Source organism: Lates calcarifer, linkage group LG3 (genome assembly GCF_001640805.2).
Source record: "Lates calcarifer isolate ASB-BC8 linkage group LG3, TLL_Latcal_v3, whole genome shotgun sequence".
NCBI lineage: Eukaryota > Metazoa > Chordata > Actinopteri > Centropomidae > Lates > Lates calcarifer.
The window spans coordinates 20,263,052-20,281,911 of NC_066835.1; the positions used below are offsets into that span (position 1 = coordinate 20,263,052).

General features: G+C 38.6%; 1 protein-coding gene across 1 annotated transcript; it reads left to right on the plus strand.

The window, feature by feature from the left end:
- Positions 1–11,165: 11,165 nt before the first annotated feature.
- LOC108886979 (chitin synthase chs-1-like) lies at positions 11,166–16,944 on the plus strand. The gene is made up of 14 exons (XM_051069244.1): positions 11,166–11,581; positions 11,850–11,972; positions 12,038–12,179; positions 12,331–12,531; positions 12,684–12,799; positions 13,157–13,325; positions 13,487–13,666; positions 13,753–14,031; positions 14,292–14,472; positions 15,567–15,601; positions 15,689–15,753; positions 16,274–16,384; positions 16,476–16,690; positions 16,788–16,944. Exons 1-14 carry the CDS (start codon positions 11,345–11,347, stop codon positions 16,942–16,944), a joined length of 2,211 nt encoding a protein of 736 aa, XP_050925201.1. The 5' UTR covers positions 11,166–11,344.
- The last annotated feature ends 1,916 nt before the right edge of the window (positions 16,945–18,860 follow it).

Sequence of the window (18,860 nt, forward strand, 5' to 3'; positions counted from 1 at the left end):
GAGGATTGATTATGAGGCACAGCTGGTGTAGCTCTGCTCTGACTCCAGCACACCTGCTTCCACTCAGACAATCACAGACACGGAACGAGATGTGGAGGGAGTGTCATAGTTTTCTGAGGCAAATGGGAGTTGGCACCCTCTCATTTTAACTTAATTCAATGAATATGACTACGCCTGGAAATAGGTGTGGAGTCACAACTTTGCACAACAAACTTAACATATAATTAAAAAATATTTTAGTGTAGGCCCACACGCAAATCTGCACTTGTGTGAATGTTTGGCCATGTTGAATGTGCCAGCTGTAAAAATATATGTCACTTACCTAAATTTATGATAAAAACAATCAAACAAAACAAATTGTTAATGTTACAAATAAGCAGCAAATGTTTTATTTATTTTGCTTTTCACCTTTTTTATTTTGAGGAAATACATTTGTGGATTTGTGGATCATTTTTATTAAATTCTTTTATTTTTTTATTTTTAATTTCTATAAATATATGATCTGGGTTATTGGGTCATTTAACTCTAGCGTTTCATCCTTCAAGTTTCATGTCATAAATTACACAGGATATTATATTTCCCATATTGCAGCTCAACACTGTCAAATTTGCTTTGATGAAAGAAACAACATCCAGCAACTCAAAAAATGTGCTTAAACCTGCAATAACTGATTTTTTTTTTTTTTTACCACTTGACTTTACAGCAATGCTCATTCACACATCCAGCAGTTCCAGACAGTGGTATCATATCATTCCACCTCTGACAGGTTCAGCAGTAGCTGCTCCAGAGGTTTTCAAACTGTAAGTTAGCCACTGAGGAACAGACATGAGGTGTTCATCAGGAAGTTAGTTTACTGGCTGCTTATCAGCACGATCTACTGGTGCAGCAGCAGCAGCGGCTGTGACACACAACTCATGGAGGCAATGAGGGCAGGCTACTTTAAAACCCTTAGTGCTGAAAAATCTGAGTCATGACTCAATCAAATGAGGATTAATCTGTATTACACCTTATTAATAAGATTGACAAAGAGCCAGATTAAATGTATATATCAATGCTAAAAACAGGCCTCTGTTTATAGCCTTGATCCTAAAAACAGTGTCACAGGAAGTTCTGGACAGTTCACTTCTGAGAAGAGACTGGTATGTCAACAAGGAAGTAAAATTCATTGAAGCAAACCGCTCGTTTCAGTTGACTCGCTACCTTAACTCAGAGGGGTTCAAGTAGATATAAATACAGATAGAGAGGAGGTGCTCATTAAATACCACTCACCTTCCCACTGTGCTTTTAGAAATGAGTTTACAAGCTGTTCAGACTTCCTCTCAGGAATGAGGAAACCCTTATCAACAAGCAAAGGTGGAGATGACCTGATTTCAGTTCATGAATGAACTTTATTTTAAACATGACTCGTTGATCGTTGTCACCATTTAAGCACATTGTGTACTACTACTGGCCAGTATGTCAGTGTTGTGTTTATAGCTTGTGGCACTCTAATTCTAGTTGGCCACAAACATCATTTTATTAAGGTGTTGCCATAACAGCATTATGCAATCAGCTATTATTTTTATAGGTGCATCCTGAAAATAGATTAATATGGCCATCAATGACCATTTCTGATCGATGACTGTATAGTTTGACGTGAGGTCAATTAAGCAACATCATAACAGTAACGAGAGTAGTGAGTAATGAGTAATTAACACACCCTGCAGAAATGACTGGGTGGTACAGATGTGAAGGTGAGGTGTGTGCAGGACCATATTCTTAATGAATGGGCTCTGCTGCATTCACTTTGCACTCCCTTTAAACACAAAACGTGACAGAAATGGTTTCGCTAAGAATGACAAAAGAGAGCTGGAGAGAGAGGTTTAAACCATGGCTCCTTTCTCATCTTCTCACGGTTGGAAATCTCTGTGTGAAGTATCAGTGTATGTCAGATTGTCGGTTTCAGAAAGTTACAGAGACTGTCTGAAACAGTTCAATTCAGTTCTGATGTTGGAAAGGTGTAGTGATAGGAGGGGTTTCTGAAGCCTTTTAACCATCCAACAAACACTTCTAGGATACTAGAAGTATTTAACTCTTCACGGATGCACGGTGAGAGCTGCGTAAATCATAAGTGTCTAAAAGATGCAGTTCAATTGACCTCACCTTGTTTTACCTTCAGTGCTAAGAGTTTTTCAAATTACTCAGACACATTTTTCAAATGCTATACTTGGTAAGCAATTAGAGAACACTCATCAGCTGCCATATACAAAGAAGTGGACACAAACAGTATGTTACAATGTGAGCAGGAGAAACAAGACAAGATTTACCTAAAACATTTCACATAGGTGTGCATATACATGCTGTCAAACAGTAAAATAGACTCACCAGCACGCACACTCCCCTCAAGCTACAGGGAGCATCACTGCTCTGTGTTGGCAGTGGAGAGCAGATTGAAACACTTTCTAAAACGATTATCACCATCTTGTGGTGTGTTACTGAATCAGCACACAGGTACCCACTGCCAGAATGTTGTTGCCTTTCTGTTTGCTAACTAATTTATATATTTTATATTTATGTATGTTTTCTACTGTTAACAGGGATAACACATTGGAGTGAAATCTCTGACATTTTCTGGGTGATGATAAGGTATTGGAAGGTTTTAGGGTTTGCAGTGTGGGAAAGGGAAACATTTGGTAAGTTGTAAATATTATGTTTTGATTTTGTATATATAATTAGCTTATAAATCTCTTTTGAAATAAAATCCATTAAACATATTCCATTGGTATCTATGCTATTCTCAACAGCTGTGACCTGATCCAGAGACAAACTGAGAATAACTTAATGTCATTTTGTATTTAATTCTTGTGTATTTATTTCAGTCTCACTACCTGATCCCTTTAGTAACTGTTCTAGAGCTTTCACTTGTATAATATGATCTTCTGAGATAGAGGGTGCACCAGCACCAGAGGCAGCACTGTCACGAAAAGAGATGAATTCTCCCACCATCATACACCTTGTTGGTTTATGTAAGTCTTATAGATAAGAGTACGTCTACTGCTATAGTCTCTATTCACTGTGGAGCGTAATAAAATGACTTGACTGATTGACTTATTCACTGGAGATTCTATGAAATCAGATGATCTGTGACTTAATAATACCTTTGAATGTATGTTTTGGTTGATACCTAGTGTTAAAAGATAAGAGGTGCATGTGTATCTGTTGGTTTGGAATGAACTTTTAAAACAATGTTTTATGTGTATTATTAACCCATTCAAAGAACACTGCTGTGGTTGTGGTTAGGGTTATTATTAGATGGGTAGGTAGGTAAGGTCATTGGGTGATACCAGGCTGAAATGAATCACTGTTTACTTTATTATACAAGTTCAACAGTGTCGCACGAGGCCTCCGAGCTTTTTGAAGTATCCTTATTATCTTGGATCAAGTTATATAATAGATTACAACACCTCAGTTTATCCAAGCATAGTTGAGGTGACTCATCCAGCTTTTTGTGGTTTTCAGACATTGTATCCCAAACCATTATGCAAAATGCTGGAGTGTTAACATTAATCTCAAATGACACATGTAGCTCCTGGGTATCATCTGTAAAACCACCAGTGTGGGAAACATTTGTCATGAAATAACTTTTATTTTTGTGAATTCTGCCATTAGTTCTATGTTTTCTTGTTGGGGTTATTTAGGAGCTTAAATATTTATTTGTGGGGCTACAAAAGTAGAGCACACAGTGCTGTCTTACTCAGAGGTAGGTTTGTCAAGCAGCACCAAAGTTTGGATCTGTTAGACATAATACAAAGGATATAAAAATGTATAAAAATATTTTTATACATACATACATTGCATACAAACACACATATACACTGCTAGAGAGCAGCACTTTACCACACCTTCTGTTCAAACAAACTGAAAGGGCCTCAGGTTGTTAGTTTTAGCTTAAAGAGCTAAAGAGCTTAATCAAAATCATGTCATTATAGTTATAGAGTGAGCCATTATAAACACTAGAGCAACAGTTTCAACCTTTTAGAGCGTCATGAGTCACTGTTGTCAAAACCAGGGTTTTAAGGTTTTATGTTTGTTGAAAGTGAAACTCATCTCTGCTTCTGAGCAAACTGCAACAGACAATCACTAAATTTTATATATATATATATATATATGCTATTTATTTCTAGATATCACTCCCAGTAATTTATAAATCATGCTATGTGAGACAGAAAAAAAACTTTGTTCTTTGAATGTTTTAATGTGTTATTTGTTTTTTGTTTTTTTGGAAATGTGCTATATGATACTCTTTTGTCTTTTATTTCTGTCAGATCATCAGTGTTGTTTTACATGAGTAAAAACATCAGACTGTTAACATGCCTTTCCTCCCTAACCACACCAGGAAGAGGTGGGATGGTGTTACACAATCACCACAGATGGACTGAGCTGGTAGAAAAACACCTTGAAAGCCTGCATAGAATTTGCACTCAATACAAATTAGTACATTAAAAGCGTCTTAAACACTCCTTCATAATTTAGAGTGACTCTGGATATTTTATTTTCTGTTTGGATTGGAATTATTCAATCATGAGCCATGTCAGCAAGTTCTCTGAGTGGCAAAACCAAACATAATTGATCCTGGGTATAATGATACGTTGGAATGTTCAACAGCAGCTGCTGATGACAATGATTAAGAACAAATGAATGAAAATTTTATGGTGGCTCATAAACAACGTCACATAAAAATATGTGCAAATCAACCAGGAACCCACACCTCTGTATCAAGCCTATTAAACAGATTGTGACAAATCAGTTATGTACATTTAATAAGATGTACAGACTGCTTAAGGATTGACAGATACATTATCAAAAGGCTTTTTTCCCCCAGAGATATATTCTGATATATCTATATTCCTCTGTGCCATTGAACTGTATTGTTTTCCAAAAACTGATCAATGAGCCACATTGTTGCACTGAACACACATTTTGACTGAATACTACATATTCCATCCCATTATGTTGACCAGTAGCATTTTCCCAGCAAATCCAAAGTATATCTGCTGTTCCATATATACAATCACTGTAACTATGTGAATGTTGATGTGGATTAATGTGCAGAAGAAAATGACTGGTGTGTCTGTCTTTCTAGTCAAATATCATTATGAAGAAGTTTCACGTAAAAAGCCATAAAACAAAAGCTCTTCTTTTTTTTTCTTAATATATAATAATAATAATAATAACAAAATCAAGTATATGACTCAGCAGGTGAGTTTCATATGTATGTTTCAGTGAGTAGATACGAGTAGATTTACTCTATGTTGTTTCATTGTTTACACTGCCACTCTCTAGAGAAAAAACACTCCATTGCGTCTGTGTGACAAAACAGCAGGGTTTAATTAAAGCCTGTCGTACCTGTCTTTTTGCAGTGCAACATGTTTTATGTAATGATGAACTCTGAAGGACGCGAACATACAGGTGTGTTCCTATTTTTGCTCTACTTGCTTATTCCTGGAAGAGATAATTACTGTATCGTCACAGCGAAAGCACAGCAGAAGCAGTTTATTATAAACAGTCTGTTCAGTGTCGGAGGAGTTTTAAAGCTGACTAGCTTTGACTGGATTTCAGCGCAGTGAAAGACCAGGTCACTGAAGATGTGACCTGTGGCCAGTTTTATTTTATTTTCTCCAATGATTATATTCTTAAGCATGTATGTGTAGCACATAAATCAATAAGCGAGTGTTCACAGTTAAGACATACTATGCCTGGTTCTGCTGCATCAGTTTGCTCCCTTTTTTTTAAAAAAAAATTGTCCTTTGTAAGACCAACACTACTGTAAGAGTGCAGTGCTAAAAATCCTCAAATCCTCAGTCTTTAGAGGTGTCCAGTCACAGTGTAGTATTTCCTTCTCAAGTTACATTTGGGAATTTGCATACATAAAATACCATTGTGGTCACAAACAGCTTTGGTCATTAAACACATTGTCAAATGCTCATTAAAGATGTGACTAAGTCTCATTAGCTTGGAAGCTAGTTGCTCTGGCTATTCTGGTTTCTGACGAGGACACAAAGTTCTGTCTGTTTTACTTTCATTTCATGATCTTTATTATAATTCATTATGTTTTTCCTTCCCTTGTAGATGAGCCCTGTGTCAAAAATATGGTTTCAAGAACTTTATTATTACAGTTTATACTGACCTCATATGATGCACTCATATTCTTCAGATACACTGTGTCTCACTATGCTTGGTTTGTGTTCATAACATACTACAGCTGACCAACAGCATTGCCTCTGACCTCAACCATGACCTGAGCAGTGACTGCAAACTGTTACCATCAAACCAGAGATACAGGGTTCCACCATATAACAAAGTTAGACTGAAGCATCAGCACCAGTTGATCTTAAAATTAAATATGGCATTTAAGCCCAGATCAAATGTACTTTGAAGGAACATATGTTTTTTGTGATTGGAATGTTAAGTTAAATGTATGTGTTTATGTCTCTCACCCTAATTTCTATATTCTTTGAAATTGGAGCTGCCATGATGCAATAAAAATTTCAGACTTGTCTGATAATTAAGTATCATCATCATTATCGCTATTATCTTCATTAACAATTATTATCATATGCCTAAACACATCTCAGAAATGAAATTGAGAATTAGAAAGGATTAGCTTGATTAGCCAAGCATGTTGACACAGTGAAATAATTTGACTCCTGTTCTCAGTACACACATTAACACACATTAACAGAATGATACTGTACAGATACAGACATACAGCTCAACAAAGACGACAAGCTAAATACATATTAGCAAACTAATTTAGACACTGTTGTCCAGCTCTGCTCTGATTGGTCCAGTCTGAAAGTAGATTGACTCTCAATCAAGCAGATCACAACCACCTGAGTGATGAATGTGGTTGTCTATATGTTGTTTGCTTGCTCTCCTCTGTGATGTTTATTTGACAAAGCCTGAAAACCTTTTAAATTAAATTTGCTGAGAGCTTCAGTACAGTATGAGGATCTTACTTTTAATTTAATAAATAAAATGTTTGAACAATATACAATCTGCCTCTTTAGTGTTAGCTTATTGCATGCATGTTCAAATACATGTGAATTAATATGAAATGCTGTTCTGCATGAGCTATTTACATGTAACATGCTTTTTAATTGTATTACGTGCTATTATTTTGTGCTCTGTATTTTATTACTTTGTGTATTCATACTGTCAGTGCTATTGTTGTGCTGTGCTTCTTGTTCTTTGTATTCTGTGTTTTCTCTGACAGTTATATGAATGCAGCCATGAAAACAGACACAAAGCGTTGTTTGGAAGCCAACCAATGACAGAAAGAACAAATGTGTCCCCTGTAAATAACATTCATCCATTTAACTTTAATGTGACTGAGACAAATATTCAAACTAAAACTACTTCTTCACAAAATCTGATTTAAAGGAACTTAATCCAAATTATTGAAGAAGTTCTAAAACTGTTTTGTTGTTGGTTTTGAAAATATAACCTTTTCAGTTTCACATGATCTAGAAATGTCTCTGAATGACACAGTGACAAGTTTTAGTCACTCATTAATGTGACTAATCAACTACAAGAACTCTTATTGTCTCATTGATTTGTTACCTTGAGCTCATTTTACTGACAAGCAGTTTTATAATGACAAGTTAGTTAGTTTGTCATTAATCTAAAAAATGTATAAATAAACATGTAATATTTTTATTTTGCATGAGAGTAATGGAAATTTGTGTTTTTTAAAACTGCAACATCACCCTGAGCGTTTACTTTTCATGTTAAAAGCTTTGACCTTAGTTTTTAAAAAGAAAAATCTGTAAAGTAAAGACACGTGGGTCAGTATTCCAGCTTTTTGTGAGATTAGCCCTCATGTGTTCATCAAGTCTGGTTTCCTTTTACCTTGTTTGGTTTCTCACCTGCAGCATCTACAGCATTTAGGGTGTTGGCATTTAATAATAGGATAAGCATAATTGTGATTCAGCCGTCATTGACAATGGTATCTGCATGGGGATGAAAAACATGATGTTCAGGACGTTGTAACCTACAGTCAGGCAAAGTAGACGCACAAGTCTGAAACATGGATGAAGACAGGAGCTCGCCCAAGTGAGACACTTTTTTCATTTCAAATTATACATTATATATTACTATTATTAGTATTAAACCTGAATAAATGAGTGTTTCACAGATTTGACATTATGGTGTTTTTTTTTCAGGAGGCCGTGGGACACCTGTCGAGAGGTCCCCATCATTGAAGATGAAGAGACGCCCTGGAAACTGGTCAAACTACTGAGGATCATCTCTCTGAGTGTAGTCGCTGTGTTTGTGTTTGGCTTGGCGCTATGTAGCAAGGTTTGTTCTGTTTAAATATATAGATATACATATTTACTGCCCTGCTGTACACAAATATACATTTCCAGTTACATTAACTCATCTTTTGGTGTTGCTTATAATTTAAACTTAATTTAGGTTTTTAGTCATGTAGTGGTCAGCATATTCCAGTTGGACAACTTTGTCCAAATTTGAACTTTTATTGTTTATTGAGCTCTTTTATTTTAAATAGAATGAATTAATGTGAAAAAACAAATGCTTTTTGAGGGAAAACTCGCTATTATGCAAGAATCTCAATATCTACTTCATTAACAAATCAGCCAGTTTAATAAGATCAAGAACTGCCATATCTTTCCACAAAATTACTATTGCTATTGGTAAAAGTTAACTTATTTAAAGTAACCAGTAATCTTCTCTCAAACAAGAATATTGGAAAAAGTTTACAAGTAATCTGTAATCATAATCTGTGATTTGTTTTGTCTGTTTCTTTATGTTTTGTCTCGACTTTGTTCATGTTTCCAGACTTCTTTCCTTCTCCTCATCACCTTGTCTAATGACGGCACCAAGACACTCCCAGCAGTGCAGAAACCTGTCGCTCTTCTCTGTATTGGCTGCTCTCTCATTGCCTCCAGTGTCCTTCTCGTACTAAAGAGCATCTGGAAGGCATGTTACAAATCCTCAAAGCTGCCGGCCAAAAAAACAGTGGCTCTGGTGAGAAACCTGACAAGATGCCTTTACTCACTGCCCCTTCTCTAATCAGCTACACAACAAAATAAGCGTCTAATTCATGATTTTTGCCACATCAAACAGGTCAAAATAGTTTTACTTACATGATAAACACACACTCAGCAAGGACATTTTTTGGTGTGGTTTTACAGGGAATTAATAACAATACATGCATACATGTAAAAGACCTAGCACTGTATTTAATTCAATGTTATCTTACTCTGCTTATCCCTCAGGTTCTGTTCTTTGAGTTTCTGGTGTCTGTGGGAGCAGCAATTCTCACCATTGTGGCGATGCCACACTTGGACATTGTGACCAACGTGACAATACTGAACGGTGTAGCGGTCCTCTCTACACTCCTACAGGTGATCGCTCAGTGCACTGCCAAGGAAAGGAACTGCTTCCTGCTGCCATCCATCACAGCCTTCATCCTCATTTTGCTCGGTTATGCCCTGTTCCTTGCCTTATACATCATGAAGGATCCTACTGATATCAAGATGGCCATTTGGGTGGGTCTGGCTGTTGGTGGGTCCTTCCTGGTGTCTTTCAACTGGTGGGAGAACTACCTGAGACTGATTAGTGAGAGTAGCAGCTCTGTCTACCTCAAAGAGCTATGCAGAGACGTGAGAAGAGGTCAGAACATCCTGCATATCCTCTCCAGCCTGCTCAGGATCGTGGTGACCGCCTGTGTGCTTGGAGCCTACGTCCCTCTGGCCAAAATGGACTGGGAAATCGTGACCTCAATCCCGAGTCGTGAGACAAGGATTATAGCCATCACCATTGGGATCCAGCTGATCTCCTCAGCACTCTGCCACTGGTTCGCTGTTGCAGCCTGCAAGATGCACGCCCTAGCGACGATGCTTCATCCTGCCTTTGTACCTGGCCTCTCTGGCTGTTATGGCTCTGCTTGTCGTCCCTGTCATTGTTTACTATCAGGAATACAGAATAAGTCTGAACGGGACAGCAAGCATCAACTTCACAAGCTACTGTAGTGTGGTTGTGGATGGAAGAAACCAAAGTCTGAAGGACAGTGTGTTCCCAAATCTGGTTTTAGATGTTGCACACACTCTGTGCTTCCTGGACATGTCCAAAATAACTGACATTGGGATACTGACAGGTAATGAACATATGGTGTATGTCTTTTGCCAGTCCTTACTATCTTCATGTAAAACTCTTGTTGTAAGGCATTATGGGAAACGTGGGGAATAACTACATGAAGTAGAGGCTGGTATGGAAAATTCAGGGGAAGTGCTTTCAATAAAAAAAATACATTTCAGCACTTTATCTTGTCACAAAATAACTCCACCTGTCACCTTTCATTCATCTTCCCTCAGGTTCAGCAGTGTCCTGGTGGCTCGGTCTTGTGTTGGCCACTCTCCACCTGTGGTACCTCAGCCTATATCGCATCCAGAGGACCCAAGACCTGTTCATCAGGAGGCTGTATGAGGGAGCCTTTATTGAGCAGTCCCTGCTTCTAAACACTCGATTCCAGATCCAGACGACTGACAGAACCAAGCAGTAAGTGTGGGTGGTGTGTGTGATGGGTTTAAAACTGACTTTGAGCTAAGATTACTTCTGGGTTCTTGTTTTGGTTAGTTAAAGGCTAAGACAATTTGATTCTGGTATTTTTTCATATGCATTAAAAATAACATTTAACAGTGGCAGTGATTAAATTTGAGTTTGGTTTGATGAATGGAGTTCTTTCTCAACTGCTCGACTAAAAATTTGTCATTTCTAGATACAGAAAACTTGACCCTGTAAAAGTGTTCCTTTGTGTGACGATGTGGCACGAGACCTATGAGGAGATGATGAAGATAATCATTTCAATATTTCGGTAAGTTTCACACATAAAGAATGGTGTTATGGTCTGTAATTTTTCTTCCACTGTTAGCACTATAACTTTCTTAACTCTACATTTTTTGTGAGTAGTCTGGTTGTTACTATGCTGGCATGTATGTAGATAGGCAGGGTGGGATTTTAGCAAAGCACCTCTCCTGCAGTGTAACTACCTCCAAGTTCACTGTGGAAGAATTCCAATCCAACTTCAAAATCATCATGGTTGTTTCAATACAATTGTTGTACAATTGTTGTTGTCTCCAGACTGGACAAGTACAGGCCAAAGAAGGAAAGGGAAGCCAGTGATGTGACTTTTGAAGGCCACATCTGCTTTGACGACGCCTTCAGAGATGTTCCCGGCAGTCGAGGGCGGCACATCAACGAATACGCAGAGATGCTTGTGGAAATTATCAGAGAAGTTTACAGGTAAAATATGTGAAACTCTAAGAGTTCACTGAAAAGAATGAAACGTGATCTCTGCAAGTTTCATATGAAGCTGAATTATCTTATATCCTCTGTCATTAGTATCTTCATGAACATCGATAAAGGCCTCTTTCAAGAGCAGCAGCAGATCCCAGATCAGAAGCTTGTGAGGACACCATATGGAGGGCGTGTGGTGATCACCATGCCTCATGGCAACAGTCTGGTGATTCACTTCAAGGACAAGCAACTTATCCGCCACAAGAAGAGATGGTCTCAGGTGGGGTAATTATGCAACACAGGTTCATTACAGTTCATTTTGTCACTTTGTTAATCCACAAAAATATACCTTATGAGATCATTACCTTTGTAATATGGGCATAAACATTTCTGAGTGGTGAGATATGTGAATTTCAAATATAGTTATTACCATATCAACATAAACCTGCTAAGTCTGAGTAAAACCACTGCAAATTAGTAGAGAGAAACGTAGAGTAAAGATGTGTCTATCAGAGGGTGTTTGCTGAATGTTATTTGACATTTTCCAGGTAATGTACTTGTACTACCTCTTGGGCTGGAAAGTTGCGACCAAGTATTACAAACGTTTGGAGAAAGCAGAGGATGAGTCTGAACTGATAAGAGAGTTTGAGGTGCGACAACAGAAAACACATGCACACACACACATACACTTCAATATGAAAAGTAGCTAAATATAAAATGGCACCTTTCCCTCTAGAAAGAGAAACACAGCACCTACCTCCTGGCTTTAGACGGGGACACAGACTTCCAGCCGGCTGCTGTGATGCTACTCATCGATCGTCTGAGGATGTACCCACTTGTTGGGGCAGCATGTGGCAGGATTCACCCCACTGGATCAGGTTGGTCAAATAGAGTAAAATGAAAACAACAAGAGGAGAACTGGTTAACATGAGACTCATTATACTACTGGATAAAGTTGGCCTATGAGAGACAGACTAATATCACACAGCACCGGGTTTATGTCATAACAGTTCTGTATTTCCCCGGCAGGTCCCATGGTTTGGTACCAGAAGTTTGAATATGCTGTGGGTCACTGGCTTCAAAAAACAGCAGAGCACGTGTTTGGCTGTGTGCTGTGCAGCCCCGGCTGCTTCAGTCTGTTTAGAGCAGCGGCGCTGATGGACGACAACATAATGAAAAAATACACCATCAAGTCCTCAAAGGCTCGACACTACATTCAGTACGACCAAGGTATCAGAAAAATCAGAGGAGCAGTCAAAAGGGTTATACTTTACCTCCACTGGCAGAATGCTTATGTGTTATTACATGTCAAGTATTAGCACAATAGCTGTTGTATGTCTATTTCAAACTCTGTCTAAGAGTCTTTGTAATGGTTTGTGCAGGTGAGGACCGCTGGCTCTGCACTCTGCTGCTGAAGCAGGGATGGAGGGTGGAGTACAATGCAGCTTCTGATGCCTACACCAACGCACCTGAAGGGTTTAAGGAGTTTTACAACCAGGTGATTACAAGAACTGCCAAAGTATAAATCTGAGTCTTTTTGGTACAACACTGTGCTGTCATTCTCCTTAAGAGATCACTGATCAGCAAGTGTTACCTACATGTGATTGATGGAATAAAAGTGCCTTGCTAGCTCTGGCTCCTGAAAAGTATTTAACTCTATGAGTCAGTCAATAATGACTAACTGCTCATATGAAAACTCAAGGTACAATTAGATTAGTCAGACTAATCATGCTATTATCTTGGAGATTATGGAACAGATGTAGTTCTTAAGGTAGAGACTGAAAAAAATAATGGGTTATTTAATGTGCTAATAATTTAAGACTTTTACAACATAATATTTATTTGCTACATTCAGCGCCGCCGATGGGGACCATCCACTATGGCAAACACTGTGGACTTGCTGGGCTCCAGCACGCTGATTACCCACAGGAACCCATCCATGTCCAAACCCTACATGCTGTACCAGCTCTTCAGCATGGCTTCATCCATCCTGGCACCCTCCACTGTCATCCTCATGATCGCAGGTCAGGCTTGTTGTTAAAATAAAAAGCTCTGCTATGGAATATTTTAATGCTTTCGTTCTGTTTCTAAATAAAATCAACATCCAAACTGGACCTATCATTAAATGGTAGAAGGCATTTTCACCTACATCTGAACTGATCTGTTTTGTCTGTCTATCTCTCAGGAAGTTTGACTGTGCTGCTTGACATTCATCCCAATGCTGCTCTGGTCATGGCTGTGATACCTCCTGCTATCTTCCTCGGCGTCAGCTTCAAGATCAAGTCAGACACTCAGATTGTTATTGCAGCAGTCATGAGCATCCTGTACGCCTTCCTCATGATGATAGCAGCACTTGTCATCATTGGTATGTTAGTTACAAACTTCTGGAGCTCTGTTAGAGCTAAAAGGTTTCTTGCTCCTGAATCTCATTTTCTGTTTATCCTCCTTCAGGCAACATGGTGAAAGATCAAACCATCCTGACTCCCAGCAGCATCTTCCTCATCACCCTCGCTGTCTTTTACCTCATCACTGCACTCTTGCATCCTCAGGAGGTCGGCCTGGTGATATACGGCTTACTTTACATTCTCTGCATCCCCAGCGCCTACCTTCTGCTGGCTATTTACTCCATGGTCAACATGAACAATGTGTCCTGGGGCACCAGGGAGACAGTGCCCCCTGCTGGGGCTGCCAGGCCTGCAGCCACCACCCAGCAGACTAAAACTGAGAAAGGTAAATAACAGCTGAAATGTTAAAAATAAATAGGGTAGTTGGGCTTTCTATAATTTTTGGTAAACCTCTGTTTTGCAACAAAGTTTATCCTGATATTGTCAAATAGGAAGTCGCAGTTGAGAGTTTTTTAAATGACACAGTTGCACAGTCAGTACTAATGGTCCTCACTAAGGTCATTTCCTTATTTAAACTACTACTAATATTGTTAACCAGAGACATAATGCTGAGAGTTGAACTGAAATTGATATTCACCTTCACAGCTAAAAGCACATTCAAAAAGTTCTTCTCACGAGGCAACTGCTGCAAAAAACTCTGCCGGAGGGGCAGTGCAGAGGAGGTGATTTTCAGCCGGGAGAACCTGAGTGTGGAGGCAGCAGAGCCTGAACGTCAGCCCCAAAACACAATTGTAGAGGATGAAAGGAGGCCTCGGGAGGAACAGAGGTAAGATAGGGAGGGCTGGTTAAAGGCTTTATTACTATGTATGTAAAGCAGTAATACTAATGCGTTCTGAGTCAGTCGCACCACAGAGAAATGTGTTATTAACCACCCAGCCAAGCTCAAATGGTTAAAAAAAATTGGCAAATATATTCGGTTTCAAAATCATGATAAAATAAAAAAGTTCTCCGCTCTGGGGGCGTGTCCACGGTCCGCTGCGGCCGTTGAAACCACGCCCACTCTAACGCTGTATCACAGTAACCGTTAGCACCCTGTTAGCATCCTGCTAGCACGCTGTTAGCAGCACAACCTTCAAAACAAACACTAGCTGCCTTGGAGTTGTACAGACATTCATGTTTGAGCCACCAAAAGTTACCCACATTAGACACACAGACACAGACACAGACACACACACACACACACACACACACACAGTGAGCAATGTCGTCGGGACAGGACTGGGGGTGGGGCACGGTCGGTTCGGCCTCATTCAGAAGTTACAGAGGATTACCGGTGGATTTCCGTTGGCTCCGATGAAACTTTGTAAAACAAGCCGGAGTGAAACAGTCACTTAACTCACCTCCTCTTGATGCCTTTGAAAATTTAAATAAGGCGATGACCAGGCTGTTCTGCGAACTCTGGCATCCAGAGAAGATACATTTCCGGGAGAACGACATAGCTAGCTAGCAAAGCCGACAAAAACTTAATAGTCGAGCAAAAGCGCTGCTATTTTTAACGGTTACATTCTTAGGGGCGGGGTTATGCTGAGTGGTGGCTCCAGTGCGTCATCGAGCCGCCGTTTTAGACCCGCCCATAAAATCCTGAGAATGAAACTGATGGAAAACCGGTCTAACTCCACAATACACTAACACGGACTTTACAGAGTTTACACGTTTTCAGGAACTATTTTCTGACATAAAGATGTTTAAAGACAAAACACTGAATTTGCTTTACACAGACTTTAACTATTCAATTCTGACCTAATGAACAAAAAGAACAAAATATAAATCAGGATAGTTTCTATCCCCGAGGTGTTAGCCATATAATATAAAGTGTTAATATGCTGAAATATAGTAATATGTTGCTGACTTTTATTGCAGACATGAGGAGCCTCTTTTCACCTGCCCAGACCAGTGTAAGTTCTAATATGAGAGAATATAGCAAAAATCACTTTTACACACTCTCAGGTTAACTAATATTTTCCCGTGTTGCTCTTCTCCAGGTTGGGTCACACAGCTACAGGGTTTGTCAGATGACATGCTCCTGCAAGAGGGTACACTTGACCAGGTGTGTGTATGTTTCTGTTTTGTTTGTTTCTTTGTTTTATCACTTTGTATAATTGTCTTCTTCTAAATGTTGCTTGAAAAATGTCTGTGCCTTGTCTCTGTGATATGTAATGTTCAGTTTGACTTAGAAACAAAACCACCTCATTAGTTTGAAACTGGCTGCAGACAAGAGGAGGATACTGTCTGACTGTAGTGATCCTGTCACTGCTCATGTAGAGTTTCTACCCATGTTGTTGTTGTGTGTGGACTGACAACCCAATTGCATTTACACATGATTAATATGGTCACAGTGTGTCCCTGCCCACATCCAGAGGTGGTTTGGCTGATCAGATCACAATCTGTCCTCAGTGTGTTTTGGGTACATTTACACCTGCACTCTCATGTGGTCAAGAACTATTTGATTGTAATCCAATCACCCAAACACCTGATATAATGTTCCTGTCCTACATGTGACTTAAATCAGCATGATGTATGTGAACACTATAACACTTCACTGAAAGAGTTCCTGTATTTGTCTGCAGGATGAGGAGCAGTTCTTCAGAGAGCTGACAGCAAAATACCTGGAGCCTCTGCCTGTGAACAAAGAGAAACAGAAGGAAATGACTGAGGAACTCAAGGATCTGAGAAACAAGGTAACTATGTAACTCAGTGAGTTACATTACACATATAAATCTTACAATCAAATTAGATTAATTCATCAGTTTTTTCCCTCTTCATTTACAGATAACATTTGTCTACTTCATCTGCAACGCCCTCTGGCTCATAATGACCTTCACCCTCCAGCTCTCAAACACGTCCATCTTCATCAAGGTGCCGAAGGTCGACTACAACCTGCAGTTCACAGGAAACTACATGTACATCGACCCGCTGGGCTTCATGTTCATTGTGGCCTTCGCTCTCCTGGTTCTCATCCAGTTCTTAGCCATGCTGTACCACAGGTAACCAATCAGATCAAAAACTTTTTTTAGATAATGTTCTTGATCAGTCAGTCACTCCTTTTTAACTTCAACGCTGTTGTTCTGTTTTATTATCCAGAATCTACACTCTGATCCATTATGTGGCCTTCCTGGACACAGAGTCCAAGTCTGAAAAACAAAAGCAAAAACAGCAAGTCGAAGAGGTAAATACTCTAGTCAGCTCTACCACTGACTCAGCTGTAAATGCTCTGAACACCCAAATATTTCCTGAGTGACACACTCACAAAAATGTAACTACTGGAACATTAAGCACACTATGAGCGAGAGCAGAGCTCTGTCTGAGGGGCTAATTAATGTGTCAGCCACAGAAGCACGCTGGAGATTAAAATATGTAAAGGGAAAAATTGATTGCTGTGTAGTTTGCTACCCTCCACCCTTCTGATACTGAAGTTAGACTGGAAAAAACAGCAGTGCAAAGTTTGTGTTCTAGGTGTGGCAGTGTAGGATTAATATGTACTAATCATCTGAATTCCCTGCAGGTCGAGGATGATGAAGTCGATGACAGTGACGAGCTCTTGTTCCCAAGTCTGCTCAGCAGAAGCCACGACCGTGGAACTTTGGTGTAAACAAAGAACAACCAAAACCTGTTTTAGCACTTTGAAACAACCATGTACTGTGTGAAGGATTTGAATTAATCTACCTTAATCTTATTTATATTCTTTGATATTTATAAAACTTTTAACAGTTAAAATGCTTCTCATAAAACTGCCAACACTGAAACGAAAAATAAATTTAATTCTCTTTTAATCTCAGGTATTTTTCACTGTGGTGCTTCAGCATTGACTGTCAATGCAACACAATATGAAGATTAAACTACATGTTTATGAAGGTCAGTGTGAGGAGAATAAACAAATTAAGTCTTTTATAATAATAATAACAAACCCAACTTTGTGCGCGTTCTCACTTTAATCACTTTGTTCCTGATTCAGTAAATTACTGGTGCTGTGAGTGTTACATGGGTGCCTCTAAAAATCCAGTAATAAAAGAAATAGATTTTTCTTTCCTGCATGTTTCTCACTTATTCTTTTTTACCTGATTTTGTAATAATCAATGATAATAATTTGTAGAAAGCTCTGGTCATTGCAGGATGACTTTTGTGTTGTCTTGTGTCCCTGTTTCTCATTAAAGCACTTTGTGATGATGATATCTCACAGTTTAATATTTATAAACTTACTTTATGAACTGTTGTTGTCCATATACTGTCTGTTGTTATCTAATATTTTAAGAGTTCAGATTGATGCTTCAGTATGTTGAAGTGTATGGTTTGGTGTTTAGTGGTAGTGAGAGCAGATTGGAATAAATCAACTGTGAGACAACTTGTGCTTTCAATAGTATATTTGAATTTTTACTGGTTGAACCTTTGCAACCTGATACAACCAACCTGATTTCTCTATATACTTTGCTCCATTGTTGAGCTTAAATTATCATTATTGTATTCAAATGTCAGTGTACTGATTTTACACGTGTATGAGAGCCTCTGTCTGTAATTACACAATCAATGTCACTGATACTTGTCATGTTGCAAGATGTCGATGTTGTGCAGTTCCTTCATTTCTATCTTTGTAGCAGAAAAGTTCAGCCAAGGAGTGAGTCTGTAGTTTTTGGTACAAATCGTGAAGTTTATTAAACAACTTTCTCATGGAACTTGAATGATCATGTTTGTGTATCACTGTGTATTTTGATGCCAGTTTTCTGATTTGTTATTAAATCACATTCCTTCTCTCTGTTGGACTAATTTGCAAATATTGCATGTCTAACACATGTATTATGTATCATATTCCTCTATACTCAGTATTTACTCATATTCATAATATACTATATTTATATTCTATACTATATTTTTCTGTACTATACTATAATATATCGCTGTACAATCATCTGTATTATTTACTGTATATATTATACTGTTTTATTTCATTACATGTGATATTATATTTCTATTAACAACTGTTGTTATTTAATCATACTATTGTTGTATATGGTGTTATAGTATTTTATTTCTATTCTCATTTTCATTACACATGTTTAGAAGTATTTGTTCTTGTAGATATGAACTGTGAATGTGTGTGTTCACCACTGACATATGTAGAAGCTATAATCTCTATCAAACACAGGTGGCAGTATGTGCATA